The sequence below is a fragment of the Chroicocephalus ridibundus genome, chromosome 1 (genome assembly GCF_963924245.1).
Source record: "Chroicocephalus ridibundus chromosome 1, bChrRid1.1, whole genome shotgun sequence".
NCBI lineage: Eukaryota > Metazoa > Chordata > Aves > Charadriiformes > Laridae > Chroicocephalus > Chroicocephalus ridibundus.
Genome location: NC_086284.1, coordinates 121389552 through 121406902, shown reverse-complemented (window position 1 = coordinate 121406902; position 17351 = coordinate 121389552). Strand labels below are relative to the sequence as shown.

The 17351-nt window shown below is 36.9% G+C and overlaps 1 protein-coding gene across 1 annotated transcript in view; it reads left to right on the top strand.

The window, feature by feature from the left end:
• Positions 1-17351, top strand: part of ZNF654 (zinc finger protein 654) — a 36796-nt gene that overhangs the window by 4267 nt on the left and 15178 nt on the right. The window contains exons 2-4 of the mRNA XM_063348995.1: positions 7639-7784; positions 12303-12384; positions 14341-14476. Of these exons, the coding sequence (XP_063205065.1) occupies positions 7639-7784; positions 12303-12384; positions 14341-14476 (364 nt within the window). The remainder of the gene's footprint in view (positions 1-7638; positions 7785-12302; positions 12385-14340; positions 14477-17351) is intronic.

Sequence of the window (17351 nt, the reverse complement as noted above, 5' to 3'; positions counted from 1 at the left end):
TGGATTTGGTTTAGTGGACAAAAATAATACAGGGGTGTATGACTCAACTGTTCTCTGTCTTGCTTTGTGGGGATGAAGGTAGAAAAATATACGTCTCTAATGTTTATTCTTCTGATTTTTGGCATTAATACTTTTTCACAGCTTTTGTGATGTGCTTTAATTTGAAAGTACTTCATTTTGACTCTTACTTTGAACTTCAAGGCAGTAGTTGTTAAGTTGCTTTTATATTTTATACCAAAAAAATTTTCTAGCCATTTAGGTTATGCCAGACTTTTATTTTACTACTTTTTGGACCTTTGGGATCCATATTTGATCTCCATATACCATTTTAAAGTTTAGCTACAGAAATCTTGCTCACATGAGTATTAGTAGTGGAAAGTGATATCTTCAATTTCTTTAAAGTTTTCTGAGAAGCTATAATATATATTAATATATGTATATATGTTATGTATAGTCCTTCTCTGAGAAGGTATAATTTGACATTTTTAACACCCCATTTTCTCTTGTAATGATTTGTGGTGGTCTAGGGGTTGTGGGGTTTTTTTTTGGGGGGGTGGTGGTTTTGTTTTGGGTTTTTTTGTTTTGTTTTGTAGCTTCCTGAATAAATATACTTTATACTCGTTGATGGCTCAAATTTTGAGAGCACTGTTGAAAGCCACATTTTTTTACTTATTTGACTGACATTTTGCATGGTTTTAAATGTATAACATTGCTAGTCATGTGAAAGCTTGTAAAGGACAAATCATACATTACAGTAACTAAATATACCTGTGTATCAAAGAATACCACAACAATTGAAACACTTTAAATTTAAATATTGACTTGTCGTTGTGTTCTGTATTTATTGGGTCTTTTTTCCATGCTTGGCTGGTGAAAACAAGCACATGCAGTTAGGAGTTTACTATTGTGCTGCTTGAGATTCAAGCGAAGTTCAGGTTTAAAAGGAAATCCTTAGAAAATAGCTGTGGCGAGCGCCAGGTCGTGTTTACTCCCAAGCTGAATGCCAAGTGTGAGCATTCAGCTCTGATGAGGGTTTACCTGTCTGCAAAGAAGGGTGTCCTGCTTAGGCGTTGGCACTCTTCTTTCCTTTGACCCATGATGGGAAACCTGATAAGCCACTATCATGCAAGACTAGGTTGTGGTACATGTAGTGCATTTGGCTATTTTCAGTCAGCTGCTTGGGAGAATTCACAATAGTAGCTGAATTGCATCCTCTTTATTTGCAGATGGGTAGGCTGAAGGAGTCAGTCTTCAGTGCTCTTGTCATTAACATTATAAAGTCTTTCTTATTCAAATACTCAGTTCTTTCCTTGTACTGGATTCTCCTCAGCTTTTGTGCCTGTTGTCCCTTTAACTCTACCCTGAGGAATTACCTCCCTGTTTTAAAAATGGAATTAAAGAGTTAGTGCTTAAAAAAAGAAAGCATTACACACGTGTATGAATACATTGTATACTTTTTTTCATCTTTGTAATGTTTTTCTCCTTTGTAACTTTTCTGTTTCACACTCTCACACTTACTGGTACTGCTACTTCTCCCATTTTTAACACATTGTCTCAAGGTTTAGTTTTTGTATGAAAATAACTTTTTGAGTTTTGCTTGGAAAAAATACATCAAGATTGTCACTTGTAAAGGAGTCGCAGGTTTTTATACCTTAGAAAGAAGGATCTTCATTGAATGATGCTTCTGTAGCATAGTCTGATAGCCTTGCTACACGAGCTTTTTCAAGTTAGAAAAAGCACACATTGTAGTAGGTAATGCAAAAATCAAAAAGTCCTTTTGAGTAGCAGTTGTTCACATGAGGGAAAGAATTTATTGTACTTTTTACTTGAAACACATCTTAAGTTGTGTTTTATTAATGTCACTGGTGATCTGGACATATGCATTCATGTATGTATTCACCAGATTGCAATTTCTCCCATATATAATCAAAACAATTCCTTAAATTAGTTGACTTGCACTCTAGGGGGTGCTAATCAAAAGGTGAGGAGGAGTATTACTTCTTTTCAATATAGATATCTTTCGGTCATAAAATCTTAAACAGGTACACTTACTACAGTGCTACACGCTGGCAAAACTGCTTTTCTAGGATTAATATATAGTTTTCACTGTTGTGCAAGTGACAGACTGTAAATATGTATGGAAACTGGCTCTTTGGGTAGCTGAAAGTAATGAGTATATGGAACCCAGCCTTACCTATTTTTCTTGCCTCAAGCAGGCTGAGGAAATGGATGAGATTTCAGTGATTAAGGGTGGGGGGGAAGCATTTAGCTTTAAGAGTAGAGCTTTGGCAGAAACTTGTCTCATAGGATGTGTCATGCTGTTGCTGGGTGATGTTCTTTCTTTTGCCAGAAGTGTGATTATGTTTGGTGTACTCCTTATGTAATATTCACATGTGAATTCCAGTCAAACCATTGCTTACATCCTTTTTTCTTAGTTACATTCTATGAAACCATTTTAAACTTGTATCTGTTAAATAATGTCTTAAGTTATCTTAAAATCTTAAGGCCTCTTCTACTTTCTAATTGGATAATGGAATCGTTTTTTGTGAGGACACAGATACCTTGATTGTATGCAGAAACAGATGAAATTGCTTGTCATCAACTAAATAGGTTTAAAAGACAATAAAAAAGGTATTGTTATTTCTTCTGATATTTCCAAGTAGAGTAAATTTATTTGTACTCAAGTTTTCTCCTAGAACTGAACTTTGGTATCCAAGCTGATCCGATACTTCTGGCGAACAGGCGACTGTAATGGGTGTTGTTTTTAATTATGGTTTTTAATTTTTAGGAAACTTTTTTTAAACAAGCCCTTTTTTTGCTTGACATTTTAAATCCTTTTTGCTTCAGTCTCTTCTGTGACAACCGCTATATTTGCTTATTATAACAAATGACAACCACTGTATTTGCCAAGTAGCTTTCTTTTTCTGAAAACTATCAACAGCAGTGCTCACAAAACTGTTGTGGTTTTAATCCTGTGGTGACTTCCTTTACTGTTAGATCTCACAAACAGTTACAGAAGTAACTTCATTTAAAATCCTAGTCATGACCAAACTTTAAAATTGGTGGCATTTGTTCTTTTTTGTTGTGAGGTGGGACAGGAAAAGCTGTGGCAACTTCAGGTCTGGCACTGCATAAGACATTTGTTTCTTGTGTCCTACATATTTGCAAATCTAGTTATTTGCAATGTTATTTCTCTTGAGTGTTTGGAATATAGTCAAATCACTTTATATATGTATATTTAATCACTTAAAACATAATATTTCATGGATAATTAGTTTTTACATAGGCTCAGGCCTTTAATTGCTACCTTGTTATTTTGGGGGTTAGCTGCTTTAGCCGTGTGCTTCAAAACTTATTATAGGAGACCGATAAGTCTGGTCTTGATTTTGCAGTCAACAGGACATATCTGAATCATGGATTTTCCTCTGAGTTACTCAAACATATTAAAGAAGGGGAAGTAGTGTATTGGTGTGTGAGAAAGGTGGAGTAAAGTGGGAGCGGGGGTGTCAGAAAGATGCCTCAGTATCCCTTTAGGTATCTGTATTGAATGAGAAAGGGAAGACAAAAGGACCCACAATCTCCTCCTGGGTGGTAGTAAATTAAAATGTAAAGAAAGACGGGGGAATGATGCATGGAGAGTCTTCTAAGTATATAAAAATTGTACCCTAACAGAATCCTTGAAGGGAAATCACTACAGACAGTCGCATAAAAATGACACTTCCCTTCTGGTTTTCTGCACTGTGTAGTGGACAAGAAACAGGGCGTTTTATTTTGACAATGTTATGTGCTACTTGTTTGGCTGGCTTCATTATATTGAAATTAATGTGCTTGTTAAAAATGTGCTGATAATCTTTAAATAAAGCATTTAGGACTCTAGCAGCATAATCAATTTGATTTTTCTGAAGTGTTCTGATGACACAACTTGGCAACACGAGGGTGAACGTACGCATGTCCCTTTGACTTTTGTTTTTGTTGTAAAATATCAGAAGTTGTGAAGTTTTGGGGATACTTTTTAGTATAAGTCTTTAGCTATGTTCTGGTTTACAGTCCTGTTTCAAAGCATGTCATGTTGAGTATTTTGAACAGAAAAAGGTGTTAGTCTCTATTATAGAAAAAGCTATTCCATGAGAACACTTAAAACCAGACATTGAAGTATACATAGAGTTGTAAAACAAACATTTCCCCTTCCGTATAGAATGTACGTGCAATATAGTTCAGAATTTATTTCATACTTAGTTTAGCCCTTACTCTCCTTGGTGATTGTTTTAAGTCTGCTGAGAACGGACCAATTTTAGGCTATTTTTTTTTTTTCCTGGGATTGGCAAATGCATGGTTTCACATATCCATACTCAGAAAAAGGGTATTCTTCCTGACCAGTTGTGGGGGACAGGATGGGCTGTTGCTGTAAATCTTTTGTGGATACCTTTGAGTTGCAGACTAACTGCCTAACTAAAGCAGTGTTGCTTTTGTGGTGTCTTCTTTTCTGTGCCACCTCTGATACTTCTATGGCAGGGTGGTGGGCCAGTTCAGAGAGCTGATGCAGACAGTGACTGATGGCCTTTTTTTGGTAGAAGAGGCTGTTCTCTGCCAGTTAGTTCCTGAACTGGCTGGACTTTGGGTTCAGGTGAGTTCTGTACATGCAGCAAGGGTGACTAGTAGGACTGTATAGGCCTTTATAAGGTGTGGGCAGTAGGACTGCACCTTTCTGAGATTACAATGTCTATTATCCTCAGCATGAGCCTTTATTATTAAAGTCTTTTGACTTGACATAAAATATGTCTTTTGAATGCTGATTATTTGCAGAACCAGTACACTGACATTAGGACTAGAATCTTATCAAAAGTTCATGTATGCCTAACCAAAAAATGAGACGAGCAAATACAGTAACTTTCCCCTATTTTCAGTTCAGCTAACTTATTGTAGTCAGTAACTTTTTGTGGATATCTGTTTCAGCTCATGCTACCTCTTTCAACTCAAGTAGCCATTCAGCATCCGTAGCATCCCTTTAGTAAGGGGCTCCACAGCTTAATTGCACACTGTGTGAAGAACTACCTTCTGTAATTTATTTTGATCCTGATTGCCAACCTTGTTTGGTTCCCCCCCGCAGTTGTCGTTTCTTTACATCCTCAAGTTAGGATGTCCTAGTTAGCTGCATTGATCCTTATGTGAAATTTATTTTGCTACTTAGCATTTCTTGCCTTCCTTTGAAGCTTTCTTCTGTATTCTCTTTTGAGATAGGAATGGATAGGTAGCAAAACAGCATGCAATTTTATAGGTGTGGGGATATGAGCAGTTAACACTCTGCTTTGTTTTATCTTATTACTCTCCTAATATTTGATTTACTTTCTTGGCCATTGTGTTGAGCATTGAGGTGATTTTTTTCATTTACCATAATAACACAGGCTTGCTCTTGGGTGGTAATTGTCAGTTTGAAGGCCATCATATTAAATGTTTGGATTGTTTTGTTCCTCAGTACCCCTGCACAACTGTCTGTGCTGAATTTCATCACTCACTGTCATAAATCCTTTCTACAATTCTCGACAGTTAGCACTTTATGCCACCAAGGAAAAAAATATCAGTATCATAACAAAATGTTGTTGTCTCAGTGCTTGAAATTATTTATGAACGTATCTATACTGTGCCTCTCAGGTCAACGTGTTGTGAAACACCATGGTGGGAACTGAGGTTTTTGTTTTACTTTTGGTCCATTTGGAGGCTAAAACCATTGAAGGGTGGTTCTCTGTCTGCTTTGCTTCTCTTAAGGCTTTGTGATTTATGATGCCGGAGACCTTGTTAAAGATATTTCAGAGAACTTGCAATAGGTGTGTGAGGCAGTACTGTTTTATAAACTGTTTATTCTTCGTTGTAAGAGGAAGAGTATTTACCTGCAAATCTTCTAATTCTCTTCCAGTTGACCTAGACATTTGCTGCGTTAAGCTAACAGATTTTCAAACAAGATTTATTAAAATAAATTTGGTGGGAAGGCAAAATCTACTTCCAAAATATAAATCAGTCTCAGCTTTTGTTGATGAGGAGAAAAATAATTGTCAGTCCCATTATCACTAAGTGCTTTGCTCTGGAGCAGCTATAACCAAACCGTCAGAAATGGGACACTGGCCTGTTTGCGTTGTAGAGCCTTAAACAAAGTTAGGCATGCAGATTTGGAACTAAAAATGTAGGCCACTTAACCTGACTTTTAAGTCCTTTATTTAGGTCATGGGGAATTAGACAAATCTAAGTGGGATTCAGACTTTTAAGTCAAAAAGAAATCCTGAAGAGGGATATATGTGATATTTTGGTTTAACTATGCTTTTTTGGCCAGCCTGGCTCTTGAGATAGGTGCCCAGGTGTAACCAGGATTGGCACTTCATAGCTTTCTTGAAGGCAGTTAGATGTTCCTTCTGTATGCTGGGAGTGGTTTATGTTTCTCTTTACTGCATGGCTGATGGCACTGTGTTTCCCCACCAGCTTCTCACTTTCTTAGGATGTAGGAGATCTCAGTTAGGTTTCCTCAGCTGTAGAAGAGTGCCCTAGGCCTCTTCTGCCTGTGTTGAAGCTGTGCCGTTATGATGGAATAAATAAGGCGAGAGTAAGTGAGCAAAGGGAGCCTGACTGTAGTGCAATGAGGTAAGATATGTGCCAGGGTGTGGAAGAAATATGGTTTTCAGTCTCTGCTGAGAATACTGCCTATGAGTCATGCCTTAGCTGTTGATTAAAGGAGGAGAGATGACCCAAAGCGCCCTGGGCCTTCTCTTGCTGAGGGGCTGCAACATAGTGACTAGTCTGTCACAGAATTGGTGGATGTCCTTACAGACATCTGTTTTATTGCTCTGCTTTGTGCTGAACTCAGTGCCGTGTATTCTATTCATAGGGTGATCTAAATGGACTGGACCTTTCAGAGGACTTCAGTGTAGGTATACCCATGTAGAAATACCAGATGGTGCTGGGTTACTGAGCCTCCCAATGTGGGTAAGGCAGTGCCAGAAATCTGTGTTTATTAATACAAATAAGATTGGCTAGATGACCAGGCAAGGATTTTTCTCCATTATTTCCATTAAAACGCCTCTATTTCACCTTCATGTTTCTCTATAAATAGTGATACAGTTTTGTAACTGTAGATCAGGGCATAACTGGCCTTAGTTCCATCATATAGATAAAAAGGGCCAAATTTACTTATTTGATCAGGTGAGAAAGGGTGACTGCATGTTTGTGCCTTTCTCTGCTGACATAAAGACTAGAAGACCACAGGATAGTCATTCCTCTCTTGGAAAGTTTTAGAATGAAATGTCTGGATATCATTATAGACTTTAATGTGTATCCTCTTGCAATACAAGGACTTCTGTTTAAATGAAGGGTGTAATATCTTCTGTAGTACTATATAAGAAGGAAGTATTTCCTGCCTTACCCTATGAAAATAATAGTTGAAGGTCCTTTGTGGTATATCTTTTGTAATGTAGGATGTAAAGTTTCTATTTATTTTTTGGGGTTGATGACACAAAATGGTCAGGTTTCTCGGTTATAAGCCCTAATTCTGAGGGAGAAGGAGGGGAGATAAAGCAGGTACAGTATTAACTACTTATTTCTGACTAAAGAGAAGGTTTTCTATTGTAATATGTATTTCAATGTTTTTGTCACTAGGTTGTTGAAGACTATGCTGGAAGATGGCAGGTTCCTTTGCCTCAGCTTCAGGTGCTTCAGACAGCACTCTGTTGTTTCACATCTGCCTGTGTATCATTCCCAGCTGAATGTGAGCACGTACAATACGTATTGAGTAGCCTAGCTTTGTAAGTACATCTTATTTTTTTATTACTTCCTTTACAATGTAGAGTCTGTGTTACTTTTATAATTGCAGTAGGGTCTCGGAGATCCTCAGAGCTTTTAAGAGTGGTTTTACCAGGTGATTAAGCTACATGGAACCAAGAATTGATAACCAAGGATACAAAAATAAGAATTTAGTTTAGTCTTTTTGTGTCCTTGTTGGATAGTCAAGTCAGATATTATAATGTTGTGTCATAAGGGTTTTCTGGCAAAATGAATAATCTAAAGCAATAAGTGTTCACCATACAGATTTGGGTTTGGAAAATCTTATTTTGGAGTATTTGAAGACCAACCTATGACGGCACCATAATTGTAAATAGAAGTTAGTCTTTACTGTTCTATCTCTAGTAAAGTAATAAGCTAAGTATTCATTAAGATAAATTTCATGTAATGTTTAATAAATGAGTCCATTTAAAATGTATTTTTATGTTTGAGTCATCAAAACGCATATGGGAATGACTTGTTATACAGATAACTGACCAAAAGTTATATTCAACTTAACAAAGAACTGCAGAATGTTAAGTCATAAATCTTGCTGTAATCTTGATTGGGTTTTTTTGATGCATTGGTGGTTTTCCCACATGAAGGCTGAAAGATAGATAAGTCCCCCTTTTTTTTTTTTCTTGCTCTGAAAACCTACTTTTCAGGTTTCAAAACCTCAATGTTGAATGGAAGTCAAAAAAAAAATAAAAATCTTTGAGTCAGATATACTTAGCTGAGTTGCAGTGTACTTGATCTCCTCTCAGCAGATAAGACAAAAACCTAAATGGTGGCTTTATTGCAAGTTTGGTTTGAATAAATCAGATTTATTTGTCCAGCTGGTTGAACTGCTTTCTTGTTGAACAGTACTTTTAAATACGACTCAATTTCTCAGTTCAGAATTCTGTGTGGAAATGTCTCGCTCCTGTCTCATCTGGTCATCTGAAGTGAATACTCTCTTAGTCTTCCTCTCTTAGTTTACTTGGTCAGGAGGACTGAGTTGTTTATCCTTTATACTGTTCTTGAGCTATTAGTACTAATTACGTAGGAGTCAAGGCTTTATCTGTATGATTACGGAGTATGTTATCTTGAAGTGTTGCTGAAATCTCACCAAAGAGACTTACTGTTTTGTGTGTGTGTGAAACTGTTTGACGTGTGACTATTTGTGTAATCAGAAGATCACAATTTTTAAAACTGGAATACTCAGGTATGGGAGAATGACGGGCAGTTACATGAAAACATGGTGACCTCTTCTTTTCTTCGCACTAGTTTTTAGAAAAAAGATCTCATAAAGTTCAAACCACACTTGTTAAATTTTTGATATTTTTAAAGCTTGGGAGGAAAAAAGGTAGAAATTCAGGTATTTGTTGTTTGTAGGGTGGTCACTTCCTGACAGGCTAAAAGTGAATTGATCGCTGAGTTCCTGTCACTCTTGTCTATCTTGGGTTTTGGAGCTGGGTTTAGTCATAGAGAGTTTCTTCCATTCTAGAATTCCACCTTATTTTCTTCTTTGACTCTGCTTGACTGGCATAGTTTTGCACATGATGTCATAAAGGGATCCTGGGACGTAGTAGTTGCGGTTACCTGGGAAACCTTGCTTGAATCTCTTTTTTAAAAATTTGGTGTATATTAAGTCTTAGTTCTTGGAGAGCAAAAAATCTGCCTGACTGTCTTGTCATAACTCGAGTAAGATTTCCTTGGTAACCAGACGACAAACTATGAACAGTAGTGACTGTTGGCATTTCCTATCCTTACTAGCGTTGTTATTCATCAAAAATGAAGCAGCATCTGTACTACCATTTAGATCAGGGAGTTTTAATGATGGTACCAGCATACTAGTGTTTGGCAATCTTCTGATGCCAGTAATTTTAAAGTAGTGATGTGATAAATCTAGAAGCACCGTTATTATAAGCTGGATGTAAATGTGGATGCGCAATGCTGCAGACTGTTTTAAGGCAACAGGGCCAAGCTCTAATTGACTGTAGTAATTTTAACTGAATGGAGACTGGTGATGAGGAAACATAAATATTTTGATAGCTTCCTTTATTAGTCTGATAAGAGTGTGGAGGAGGTGCATTGATAGGGAAGAAAACTGTAGTTTATGCTTGTCCAGTATTAAATTTTTTTCAAGATCCTATTTTCTTTAAATCAATCAAAGCAAATAAAAACAGATGCGTGCATCATTTACTATAACTAGTTTTGTCTTATTTAAGTTCCAGTTTGGCTGCTTTCCAGATCATGACATGACTCATGCCTGACCTTTCCTGAGAGTCAAGTATGCTGCAAAATTTTGTTTATCAGCATGAAATGAGATAATGTTTTTCAGAACTAAGTACTTATATGTGTACTGGTTGTTTTTTCATTCCTTATTTGAGTTGAGAATCAAAGACCTAATCTGGAGAAAAATATATGTCATTGAACATAGTGAATGTGTATCTTGGATTTTCTAGGTCTGCTTTTGGCATAGTTTATCATTCGTTAGAAAAAAAATTACTGTGGCATAATCCAAAGGAAAGCTAATTTTGTGATACTTTTGCATTATTCCCCTACAAAACTTGATTTAGTTTATGTGAATATTAGGATCTTTTAATGCATAGTATTTCTGAAAGTGTTATTGAGAGGGAAAAATGCCTTAATTCTATTCTTTAACTTCTTTTGAATTAGCTTTATCAAAACCGAAACATTTTATAGGAATACTTTGGGTGTTAACTGCAAATGTATTTAAGATTGACTTTAAATTTGGGGATAACTGCAGTGAATTTAATTGTTCTGCAAAAGAGTTCCTTGTCCAGCTGTTCATGAGAATATGCCTTTTGTTTTAAGAGCTGTAGTAACAAAAGACTAAATGCTGTATTCAGGAAAGAAATTGCCATCAGCAAGAGTCAAAAACCTGTAGGTTGGAAGAGTGCTGGAACCTCTTCCAGGAGCCGTTTTCCACGTTCTCGCTTTCTGTCTCCCTGTTCTCCCTGTTCATTTGGGAAAAGCACCTAGAATAATCTTAAAGAAAATTATTCATGTTTTCTTCTGCTACGAAACCAAAGCCTTTGCTGTTCAGTCCTGTTTCTAAGACGCCCTACATGCACAGTTCTTTCAGTACTGTCTTTCCCTCTGAGAGTTGCTCAGTTATTGCCTGCTGCTCGTGACTTCCTCAAACAGAAATTGCAGATTATATTAGTGCAGTATTTGGTAGTTACCTTTCCCAAATAGCAATTAAATTTCTCTGAATCTTAAGGCAGAGGAATAGCAGGTGCACTGGAACTATCTGCAGATCCATGAGATGGAACTACCTAGTTTTTGATTGAATTGACTGAGTTGCAGGTATTATCTGGAAGTGTGCTTCTGTAGGCAAAGACCTAAATTGACTTGAGCTCTGGAAAGCTACTTTTTACCAGCCTCTCTGACTCTGCTGTCAGGATTGTCTGTCTCAGTCACTGTATTAAAAATAAATAAAATGTTAGACAAGTATTTTAAGATGATGGAAAATATGGATGCCATGTGTAATTTTGAATCTAGGCTATTGTTGAAAGGATTAGTCCTGCCTTTTCCCGTATCTGCTGCCTCTTTTGAGGTAACACTTGTGAATTCATGTTGCTGCACATAGGCCTGATTTGCTTAAAAGCCTGTTGGTGGTAAAATTGAAGTTTAATGAATTCATTTGAATGCCACGCAGAAGGTAAATGTAGTTCCATTTGCATATTTGCGCAAAAGCGCTCTCTGAAAATAATATTCAAAGTCTTTTTTGGAAATATGAAATTAATATTACCTTTAAACCTGCAGCTTTATAGAGAGACTTCAGTGGGCGTTGTGGCAAGACAGAATGAAATGGAATAAAATAAAATGTGTTAGTAGTAGAAAGTGCTTATCATACTTGAAAAATAGGAATTGTTGCGAATCTGCATTCGTGTGAAGTTACTATTTCTTGAATGTCACTCTGCGTATGCTATAGTAATTTTACAGTTGTCCCCTTTCTTCCTCAAAATTGCTGTATGTCTGACAAATGCTTTGGCCTTTGAGGAAGATTCACTTTTGTAATGGTGAATGGGGAGCAGCAGGTATGGAGGACATAAGAGTTCTTGAGGGAAAAGACAGGCACGTACTGTGAATGTCCTGAATGTACAAAAAAGCTGTGGCAGAAGGGATTTTAAGTTGTGTTTATGTATAACCTGGTATATTGCTGATTTGGTCTTGTTAGCTTATCTATAGCTGTATTGTATTTGTGACTTGATGCCTGATGAAAAATGTGTTTGGGGGTGGGGTGGGGACATCTAACTGCAAAAATCCAGCACAAAATATACGACATAAAGTTTTTGAAATATGAGTTGCGTTTAGAGAGTGTGGGCATTAGCCAAACTTTTTAGAGTGAGTCTGGTGTGGGCACAGGTCTAGAACTTATTAAAGTCCTACTTTTGGTTTTAGTGCTGTGAAAAGTAATAGACTTAAAGTAGTTTCATTTTTTGAATGAACATTTTTAGTTTGGTTGACTTGTCATTACTTCTGTTTTTTAGGAGTTTTTTTGAATTGCTGCTGTTCTTTGGAAAGGATGAGTTCTATGAAGATCCTTTGAAAGATATTTTAGGTTCAATCCAGGTAGTGTTGCCTACTTTCATATAAACCTTTAATATTATTTTAGTACATATAAAGACAGTTTTTGTGGATATATAACCTGGAGGAAACATGCCATTATAGTGAAAGGAGGTAGCTGCTTTGCTTACCCTTTCTTGTTTTTTCTTTTTGGTAGAAATGTATTTGAAGGGAAAGCCATTTATCCGTACATTCATCATCAGTATTGCTATTTGAATCTGCTTGGACTAAGTGAAATGTACTTCTCTTAGTTTGTAATACCAGTCGTCTTAAAGACATACTCTGCGCATTTCCTGTATAAAAGAGAGAAGCTTTGCTTGTTTATATCTAACTAGAACTTAATGGCATCCAGTGTTGTGTACCAGTTCATGACATGAAACCCCAAGTTTCCCTCTGCGGTTTTAAACAGTAAATTTGAAATTGAAGCTCTATGTCAATGAACTCTTCAGGTCAGTGTAAACTTGAACTGTTTAAAACTGTTGTACTGTTGGCTAGACTGGGGCAAAGTTTTGTATGGCTGTATACAACTGCGTAAGATGAATGATCCTGGATTTAAAAACTTGCCTTTTTTTGCTAGATAAGTCTTTTTGACCTGAATTGATTTTGAGAGTTGAGTTCACTGCATGAGAACGCAAGCACTTGTGCCACCACGAGAGGAAACTTTGAAGGGAAAGAAAGCATGAAAAACGGGCTGGTTTCTTCTGTTAATACTGATCGTGGAACTGCAGTTTGAGAAATAGCTATCCCTTGGTTATTTTTATGTTGATACCTGTTTTGTTACTGCTGCTACAAAGTAATGTGTCAGCACTACTTACCTTAATTATTAAATCGGCAGCAATTACATGCCTGATTAGAATTGGTGGAAGAAGGGGCTCAAGGAGCGCATTAGCAGCTTCAGGCATGGGTATGGTCTCTTGTATAAAAGTAACAGAACGCTTTGGCAGTCCTGCAATAAGGACTTCTCCAAAACAGTCCATGAATGTGAAAGAAATTAGGAAAAAATTTGATGTATAATACTTTCTCTGTGCTTTTGTATTACAATTCTCAATTGCCTTGACTTTTAAACAATGAATGTATTAAAATATTTTTAATACATAATTTTTTTACATAATTTTCTAGATAAAATCAGTTGCATAATCAAACTGGTAGTGAAAACCATTGTTTCAGTTACTTAAACAGTTTTTACCATCAAACATATTAATCTGAATATAAAAGAAAAAAAATGAGTTAACTAAAAGAATTTACAGCAAAAAAACATATATGAAGAAGTTGATTGTATGTGCATAGAAGCCATTCTTCCGTTGCATTTTTTTTGTTTCAAAATTAGATACCTTTTTCTTGGGATTAAAATTCTACTGTTGATGAATATTAATGTTGACACTTTTGCCAGCAAGTAACAAGTCGGGGGATGAAACCTGGCATATGTGAAAATCATGGGTGGCTAAAACACTCCAGATTATTTTAGGCAAGCGTAATTTCTGTTATGTAGAGATCTGGCGAAAAATGGTTGCTTGAGGGCTGGTGACTCACATAGCTTAATTCAGTTTTTCCCTCTTAGAATTCAGGCACCATGACTGGATCACAAATCCAGCATCAACATGTCTAAATCTGTGCAGAGTAACATGAGGTGAAGACTTCTCCTACAGCATATGCCAGTAATATCTCTAATTCAAGGAAAGGTGTTTTTGCATTGTTATGCAAATGACAGGCTCTTGCTGCATGCCTATAGAAGACTGGAGCATTCTGGCTTCCCAGTTGTGTATTACTGTTTTTAGAGAAAATAAGTTGTTGCTTTAGGGCTTTGTGTAGGCCTGATCAATAGAAGAATTTGTAGCTTGAATTGTTGACTGAGGAGATCTTTAAATGTGCGTGGGTTTTCTTGATTCATATTTTTGTATGGCCTAACTTTATTTTTAGACAAGATTTTTTCTTCTTTCTAATTGTTTTTCTTTTTATGTGTAGGAATGTCAGAACCTTCTAAATAGATACAGAAATATGAACCTGGAACTAGTGACTCGCATCATTCGAGATGGTGGACCATGGGAGGATCCAGTATTACAAGCAATTCTTAAAGCAAAGCCTGTATCACAGGACTTGGGTACTTCATTTACCACGTTAATTTTTTAGAGTAATGAAAAATGTGTTAATTTATATGCTTTTTTTGATATTGGGGTCAGGTGGTGTCAGCTGGTGTTGCACACGATTTAACTATATTTCTGTAGTAAAGTGCTCTGGTCCCTTTTTTTATTGGAAAGAAAACTAAATTTCTTTGCTAGTAGTTTTAAGTCTACTTTTATAGTGTAGAGATCAGATTACTTAGATACAAGAGGCTACTGAGCAGGTACTTATAAAATGAATTTGCCAAATCCAGGTGTTCAACCCCTGAAAGAGCACGAAGGGTGACTTGACTTCAGTTGGGCTACTAAAGTAACATGATCAGGGGAGGATCTGATGTATATTTCTGTCTCATGGTGCTCTGACTCCTTTAATTTTTCTTTTAAATTGTAAATACTTGGGCTTGCCAGGCTTATTGGCTTTGTTTAGAATGAGGCCTGTGACGACTACTGATAGCTGCTTTCTGTTTACGTATATGTAATTCCTAGACTTGGGAGTAGGAGAAAGATTTCTCTTCAGGCTGCAAAGTAAAACGGCATTTTTTACAGTGCGTGGAAACAAGCGTTACCAGAATGGTTACAAAAGTTCATAAGGGGAGGAGAATATCCAATCTACAGTAAAGTCTTTACTAATATCTTACGTGACATATTTGCTAGCAGTGTTCACAGAGGACCTCTTAAAAGTTGTTTCTGTTTGATAGTGATAGAAAATACTAGTTCTTCTCTAGTTACTATGGTGTAGTGCATGATCCAAATTCATTAGTGTGTTTAGGACAATGTGTTTGTTCTGTAGAGAGAGGAAGAGGACTATAAATCCAGAACAGCTCAGTGAGCTGCCTCCTTAACCAGAGAAAGTATTCTGATAGCAAATTAACATGACTAAGTGGGTAGTCTTAGTTGTTTTGTCTCTTTACGAGCAAGCACTTGAGCAACATAGCTTACCCATGATTTTTGTTAAATATCTGATAAAACTCTAGTGAAATACCTACAGAAACAAAATGAAAACAAAGGATTATCCTTGTTTTGTTCTGCATCACATGATGAACTCTAGAAGTTTTGATGGTCATGATCTGAAGTTAGGTCTCAATCTCCATCTCCCCAGTAAAGAATTAGTTTAGTGATTATGCCTTAATGATTCCCTTGATCATCATGAAGCCTCTATATGATGGGTAACAGTTTAAAGATCTTTACTTACTTCTAACCTCGCAGAGTAGGAATGAGGGTTGCCTGTTGTCACTAGATGATCGTTTTGTTTCCCTTTGTTGCAGGCCACATCTCCTTCCCCTCTGTTGAGGTATTCTTCCTCCTTCTGATATCCCCCACACCCCCTTGACATATCTCATTTGTGATGACAAACATTTTATTGTAGCTAATATCTTCTGGAAGCTTTTTCTTTCTTGTCTCACTTCCTCTAAAAATCTGATTCTTGTGGGGTCTTACACAAAGCAAACATTCTGTGCTGCTTTATAGGCTGGCAGTATTTGGTGTATATTTTGAAACTTGGCCATATAGTTCCCTCAGGGATCACTGTTTTAAATGGGGAAAACTGACTGTTATTGCTGATTCACCAACTATTACTTGCAAAAGTCAGTTTGATACATACGTACTGTGTGAACTACATAATCCTGTCTTGGAGTCATTAATTACACGGAGAAGTTTAGGCCAAGACAAACCTCACTGTGTCTGTCTTTACATGAATTGTACTATAATTTGAGATACTGCAGTCTGTTTTGAGATGACTGAAAAGGAAGGCAGTTCTTTGGGTTTAAAGACAATAGCAGGGTTGAAACACAGGAGCAATGAACTTGTAATAGATTAGGGAGAATAAGGTGGCCCACTGTGAAGATCTAGAAGACAATATTGTGGGCAGAGGTACACTCAGATGTAAGCAGTTAATTAGTTTCTAAGCTGATGGTTGGCATCTATCGCTCTAAAGCAAAGCACTGCACATGCTGCCTGGACAAGAATAGATGTTGTTTTCCCCAAGCCTTTTTTAATGTATCACAGACTTGGCTAAATGCTACTGTAGTTCGTAGTTGTCTTTTGCTTGAGGGGTTAGAAGAGCTGTAAATGCTGCCTTGGGAAAGGAGGGCGTTCCTCTACGGGGAGGGGGCACAGTCCTGCCAGTGGTGTAGCTGGAACTCGCAGTCTGTTTAAAAACAGCGTTGGAGGGTGTAGGAGACCCCCCTCTTCCCTGGGAGTTCATGCTGTCAGAAGTGGGATTCTCATTTATGGAGCAGAAGGGCATACTGACCTAAGAGTTCCCCACACAGAAAGTGGGAATGATAACAAGTTAACCTGTATTGCGGGCTGCAGTCTTCCCTCCATTGAGGGAAAAGGATGTTACAGCCAGTTGTTAGCCATGCAGCATTTTCTTAACGTTAGCACAAAACAAAAGCTAAGTATCTCTGGCCTAATTTTTCAATGTGAATATTCAGTAATCTATTGGGTAATGTTTCTATGTGAAACTGATGATGGGGTTTATTATCCTAAGTCTGTTAATTCCAAAAAGGAGAGGCCTTTACTTTTAAGGATTGTTCTTGCAGTATGATCGCTTTTTCTTGCAGTTAATGACCACTGTTAGACACTGGCTTTTCTTTCAGTTGTCTCCTTTACTAAGTTTGTACCCAGAAGTGCTAATGGACAGTGGGAATGAGATCTTCTGTTATGGTGGACCGTTAAACCTTACATCACCTTGAATAATATTCCTTAAGTGTTCATTAGCACATAATACCATTAGCTTGCATAAAAATAAAGATGCTAGAGTAATCCTGTTTCTTGGCATAAGAAATGTGTTTCAAAACCAGGCGTTCTTTTTTTAAAAAAAAAGTTTAAGTGAAAGCATGTTATACAAGTAAT